A 6481-nucleotide genomic window follows, 5' to 3' on the forward strand; every position below is an offset into this window, starting at 1 on the left:
GAGAATACTGCACCAAGGTTATTTATAGAGTATACAATGTGCTGTACCCAAATTATGCATCTTTATTGTTATCTCTATCTCTATTTTGGCATGCCGTGAATTGTGAATATGCAGTTCTTGGTACTTTTCAAACAGCACGTGAAGACACAGATAATGGAACAGAAGTCACTGTGTTACTTTTAACACTCCCTGTTCATGCTGGGTTTGGGGGCTTTTTTGGTGCTGGGCTGTTGGTGTAGCCGTGTTAGTCTAAGGACATAGGCAGGTAAGGTTCTTTGAGTAGATGTGATAGCTTTTATTAGACCAACTGAGTATTTTTGTTGTTTTTTTTTTAAGTCTGTTATGTTGTCTGTTTTGTGTCATCTGGGGAGGTCTTGACTGGGCTTTTTTTTTCTCCTTGACTGGGCTTTTTTTTTCTCTTTTAACGTCACATTTTGTGTCAGGTTGCAGGCAAACCTTTGGTACCAGAAAGCAGCTTCTGTTGACAAAACTTGGTAGCTAATCTCTGAGAGGATCTAGCTGGCATATTTTGAGTAACAGCAGGTGGTGTATGGCATGTTTTGGGACATGAGAAAGTAGAGAGGTTGCTCTCCCATGGCTTCAAATGGCTCTGAAAGAGCCATTTGCCATGTCCAGGAGGGGTGAAAAGGTAGTCTGCTGCTCCCTGATTGTTTCCCTTGGGTTTTATTTTATTTTTGTTTCGTTTTGCCTTCTCGTCCACTGTCACGTGGAGAAGCTGCTGTCATGTTCATTAAGAGAAGCTAACAGGAGCAGGAAGAGTTCACGGGAACTCCAGTGCAGGTTCCCATGTAGCTATCAGTAGCGACTGAGCTTGGGAGTTAGGGAAACAGCTTTTGAATTAGAGCTTCTTATACCTTAAGTGCTGGAGGCTGCAAGTGGGAGAGGAACGGGAGGACCCTGATCATACCCGTTTTACTGTCTCTTTCAGTATCCGCTCTTTGCCACTGTGTGACACAGACTGCTGGACAAGCTGGACCTGTGGTCTGACCCAGTAAGTGGCAGTTCTTACGTTCTCAGATGGTGCTTCCCTGTCCTAAAACTTTCTGTAGGGCTGACTGCCACATCTCTAATTCTTCTCTGCTCATGGAGGAGGATCTGCTTAGGACTCCCCCCACTTCCTCTTCTTCAGTAAGCTGTTAAGGATGAGAAAGAGGGAGGGCTTCATATCATGCTCTGAAGGTTAGGGTCATTCCCTGCATGATTCTGACCTCCTCTGGACACTTGTTCTTCAACCTAGCCCCCTTTCTAGTGAGAAGCATATATGTCTAGACTTTTTCCATGGATTGTTCCAGGCTTGGACTCAATAAGTTGCATTGTGCCTGAGGGGAGAAAAACTGTCTCAGTAGGTTAGACCTGGAGACCTGATCTCTTAGGCTATGCCAACACAAAGCTGCCTCTGTCCACAGACAGCAGCCACCACTGCCAATCCACCAGAGTGCTTGCATTCACAGTGCTTTAGAATTGTTGGTTGTAGCCATGTTGGTCTAAGGATACAGGCAGTCAAGTTTCTTTGGGTAGATGTGATATCTCTTATTAGACCAACTAAACAGTTGGAAAAATTGTTCTTTGCAAGCTTGCAAAGAACAAACACCCTTCTACAGGCATAGGTAAAGGTAAAGCTTGCAAAGAACAATTTTTCCAACTATTTAGGTGGTCTAATGAAAGAGACCACATCTATCCAAAGAATCTTGGCTGCCTGCATCCACCATGTATTTCTAACAGCTGTATGCAGCTCTACAACAGCAGCTATGCTGCCAGGGTGGAAAGTGCACACGAGAAGAAACCAGCTGCTGAACAGACCAGAGCAACTAGCTGAAGGCACAAGTTTTTACATGGCTTATTTTAGATCTGCTGGCAGAATTTTGTAACGTAAGCCAAGCCTGGATTTTGAGCTGTCGATAGCTACTTCCTTAACTGGGGAACTGCTGGAGGGATCAGAAAATGGTAAGCATCTCTCTGAAAACTGAAGCTGGTCACAGAGTCAGGTCCACAGGGGTGCAGCGGTATGGTTGCATCCCCCTTTCTGCCACTGACCCAGGTACACAAGGAGCACCAGAGGCACTTCTGCCCTGCTCTGGCTGCAGGCCCTTGGTGGGGTTTGGGATCAGCTGGGAACAGCGTTGACAGCACATGGGCTCCTGGTTCACAGATTGTAAGAGGCTGGAAGGGACCTTGCAAGATCATCAGGTCCAGCCCCACTGCACTAGGCAGGAAAGACTACTGGGGTCAGGTGACCCCAGGGAGGTGACTATCCAGTCTCCTTCAAGCACCTGTTCCTGGCCAGCAAGGGACACCTTGGGAGGAGTGGGCAGGCACACTTCTGCTGCATCCCCAGCTGAGTCTGGCACCTTGCACAGCTGTTCCCCATGGCCTGTGGCAGGAGTGGGGCAGGAGGAGCTTTAGGGCTGTTCCCCAGCTGGGGACAGCAGCAGTGTCAGATGCGTCTCTTCTACCCTTCCTTCATGCTTTTGCTCCTGGTGTCCTGCACCAACCCAGGGGTTCCAGCCATGCCTCGCCCACATCCCCCAGTGGTCTGAGAGGCAGTATGCCTTTACTTAAATCCTGAATTTGCCCATGGCTGGACACAGTTTGGACCCCCCAGCATGGTCTTTTTTGTTCAACATGTAATCTGGTTGGGATGGGTCAAGCAATAGGCTCTCATCTTTCAGTGGAGTGAGGGGAGAGGGCAACTTTTGGAACAAGCTGAGGTTGAAAGAAGGCTTTATTTGCTTTTGCTACTGACTCTATCTGGCCTTTGTGGGTTAACTGGTAAGTTAAACAAGACTCAGGGTCTTCCTCTCACCCTGACAAGCAGGACATAGGGTGGGGCAGTACCATTCAACACAAGCAGGGCTCCGTGACCTAATCTAGTGGGTTTTCTCTGAGTTTCTGGCCAGCTGTACTTCGCTGTTTCTTGGGTTTGGCATGGGCCTGCTTGCTTTTCATCTAGGAGCTACTGTCCTTGAGGTATGGTGGTGTCCTTGTCATGCCATCGGTTACATCTCAAGGAAGGAGGTAGAGCTGGGTGTCTTGTGCAGGTGTGGAGCCAGGGTACTAAAGAAAGTGCCTCTGAAAGGGAGACTGTTAATTAGAGCTATACAAACAACCCAGATCATAGCATTGCTTCTTTCTGTCAACAGCTGCCAGTTGTCTTGGAAGAGCCATTTTCTTGCACCAAAAAGAATTCCAGAGGGAGCGTAAATAAACATGGGTATTTGCTGAGTAGGAAATATTTAACCCAGCTAATTTCAAGTTGCAAGAACTTAAAGTGGAAAATGAGCAAAAGCACTATTTACTGCCAGGAAACCTGTATCTCCGAGTTTAGTTTCTATTAACTTATTAATCAGTTGTTGTGTTTTATCTGCGGTGACTGTAATTGGCTCTGTGGTAACTTTGTATGACATTTTGGATTGTTGCCTTGTTTTTGTGTTGCATTTCTGCAGCTTTTATTTGCAAACTAGCAATCTAAGAGCTATTAACTACATCAGGTACGTTCAGACATCAAGAAGTGGCTGCCCAGAACTTGTCTTGCTAAAAGTGTCAGATCAGCAGCAAAGTTCTGTCTGCCTTTTCTTACCCTCATGCTTTTTCTCCTTTTTGGAGTGTGAATAAGGACCCATAAGTTTCTCCCAGGGGGGAAAAAATATACAACCTGGATCCAGGCTCGTTCACACCTGACAAACTCACACTCCCAACTGGGTTAAATATTTGCTTGCGCTAATGATCATGAACCATGAAGAGAGTGCAGCCTCCCCTGCTGATGTTTCATCTTCCAGGGAATTGCCTGTAGTGTCATTAGGTTTCTACTACATTGCCTCATAATCTTTTTCCTGGCATTTTAATAATCTAAATATGTGTAATTGTTTTATAACCATCTCTGAGTCAAGTGACTGCCTATTTAAAGGTTGAATGTTGCTGTGCCACCGCTAAAACTGAGATCCAGCTCTTAGCTGGCGACATAAAAGAGTGAGTCAGGGAAAGGGAATGCTTGTGGCAGGTGGCACCTGACCATCGCTTGTTAGTTTTCTGCGACTTGAATTCCCACCTCCGGAGTGACATCACTATACTACTAATCGATAAGAGAGCTGACTAATGCTAGAACAACTCACAGAGATCTTTCTGCAGACACAGAGAAAAACTTCTGTGTTGGAATGAAAGAAGAAACATCCTGTTAAATACGGGCTGCTTGCTGTTTGTTTAGTACCCCCAGTATTGTTCTTGTGAGTGTCGCACTGAAGTCTTATGTTTCTGGCAGGTGTGAGGGATGAAGGGCGCTAGACTTTGTCCTGAGAAGAGTTCCACATTACTGCCACACTGGTGATGAGAAGCTTGCCATCAGCTTTGAAATGAGCAAACAACTACTACAAAGCAAGATGCAGCAAGAATATCGGAACATTTGTGTCCTTTTGCCCAACAGAGAACAGCTTAACTTAATCGTTGGGGTGAGTTGATTTTAAAGTTTTCTTCTGAGATGTTGGCACCACACATACCTCTTGTATTTTAATAGCCAGAGCTGTGATAAGGCTGAGTGTATTAACTGTTATTGTTCTCATAGATGTACTCTGCTAATCCATTGACCTAGCAGCTACTGACTAATTTTAACATAATTGCTATTTTTGTTTCCTAAAGGCTAGACCAGCAAAAATGCTTAATTTTTACTTAAGTCTCTCTTTTTACCTTTGAAAATGAGTCCCCAGTTTTTAATTCCCTTTCACTCTTCCCAAAATGTTTTGTAACAAATTGAAATGAAAATCCAGCCGCTTAGAATGAAATGTGAAATGGCTTGATCAGTTGACTTTGGCAGACACGGCTAATTTACATTAACTACCCTGCAGTTTCTCTCAACTATTCAAGCTGGAAGAATTCAGATGCTGTTTTGTAAATGAGTCTTTTTAAGAATTTATTCTTTTGTTATATATTTTTAACCGGGTTAAATAAAATAATGATGCATCCAAAGGGTGCCAAGTACTTTGTGAAATAATTTATTATCCTCACTTTTCCTTTGGAGGAAATCTGAAGCACAAAGAGGCAAAGTAGCTAGTAAAAAGTCGTTACACCAGTGGCTGTCAACCATTTTGGACTCAAGGAACCCCTCTATAACTTTCTGTGAATTAAGTGGTGCCCAGTTTCAAAAACGAATTTATATATAACTGTGCATACCTTTTTGCAGAGGGGCCAGGCAGTGAGGGTATGGGATTGTCCAGGCAGGCACAAAGCACCTTGACTGAAAATCCCTACTTTACACATACATGTGTATACAGAGTTAGATCTGTTGACTCCATGTATGGACATCCTGTCCACATGACCTCCTGCCTCCTTTTGTAAAAACAGGTTGGCATATGAGAGAGCAAACTGATGTATGAAGCAGTTGAGTTCTCTTGCTTGTTTGCTATCTAAATTACTTACTGTCCCTTTGGATGATGTTTTAATGGTTTTAGGTCTGTAATGCGTGGCCACATGGTGGTCTGCAGACTGGCTAGGGGACCTGCGAAAGATGACTGTGATCAATGAAAAATATGTGAATACCAACACTTGCAATTCAGAGGGATCCACACCTCCATTTGAAATTTGTTTAAGGATCTGTAAATTAAATAAGATTAAATTAAATATCTGTAAATGAAAAACACTAGCCTAGTTGTTTTAGGTTATTATCCCAAGGAGGAGGAGAGAAATAGAGACAGATATGGTAAATTCCTATTCTAAATATGTAACAAAGATGAGTTTAGAAACTATGCATGCTAATCTTTAAATCCACAGAAAAATTTTCCCACCTGCTGTGCTGAGATGTTACCATCACTGGAAAAAAAAGCATAGACTAGATTGATCGGAAACTTAGCAACAGGCATCAGAGCTCTTCCCTTTTGGGTCACCAGTTCAAGTCCAGCCCAGAAAGGCAACTAAAAATCATATGGTCTGATGGCTGTCCTAGTGGAATAGTAGTTTTAGTTAAGTCCCTATTGGACAGTATGCTGGTTAGAGACGGTTGTGGGTAGGTGTTTATACTGAGTGTCTCTCTCATTGCTAGCTCTTTTATTTGTTTAAACAGATGCAACAGGTTTTGAAGGCTGACCTACCCGCACATCTTTGGGCACTGACACAACTAAATGTTTCCAAACATTTTCTGTTGATATTACATCAGTGCTGGCAAGTGCTAGAGTAGAAAAGTTGCAGGTGTTTAAGCACCAACTTATGTAAACCTCAGAGTAAGTCTGGGTGACACCAGTATTTGAAATTGGAGGTGCACCAATAGATCAGCTGCATATCAGATCAGCACTGATAAAAAGGAAAATTAACGTTATCAGTAGTCAGCTTTTTTGGGCGAGTGTAGCTGATAATGTCACCGATTAAATGCTGCATGCATGCAGCTGCAGCACACACGCAGCCAAGAATGCAGCCTGGCAGCTTGGACAGCAGTGTCCAGTTGGAAAGTCTGTGATGGGTAAGGGGCGGGGGGAGGGAA

The 6481-nt window shown here is 43.9% G+C and overlaps 1 protein-coding gene across 3 annotated transcripts in view; it reads left to right on the forward strand.

Annotated features, from left to right (window-relative positions):
• The first annotated feature begins 3821 nt into the window (after positions 1-3821).
• Positions 3822-6481, forward strand: part of FRMD1 (FERM domain containing 1) — a 44941-nt gene continuing 42281 nt past the window's right edge. Inside the window, exons 1-2 of one of the 3 annotated variants that reach the window (XM_019549948.1) lie at positions 3822-3987; positions 4277-4463. In XM_019549948.1, coding sequence (XP_019405493.1) covers positions 4368-4463 — 96 coding nt within the window. In that variant the 5' untranslated portion in view covers positions 3822-3987; positions 4277-4367. The other 2 variants (XM_019549949.1, XM_019549950.1) reach the window with 2 other exon arrangements.

This window comes from Crocodylus porosus, unplaced genomic scaffold (assembly GCF_001723895.1).
Source record: "Crocodylus porosus isolate Cpor-Errol unplaced genomic scaffold, CroPor_comp1, whole genome shotgun sequence".
Taxonomy (NCBI): domain Eukaryota; kingdom Metazoa; phylum Chordata; order Crocodylia; family Crocodylidae; genus Crocodylus; species Crocodylus porosus.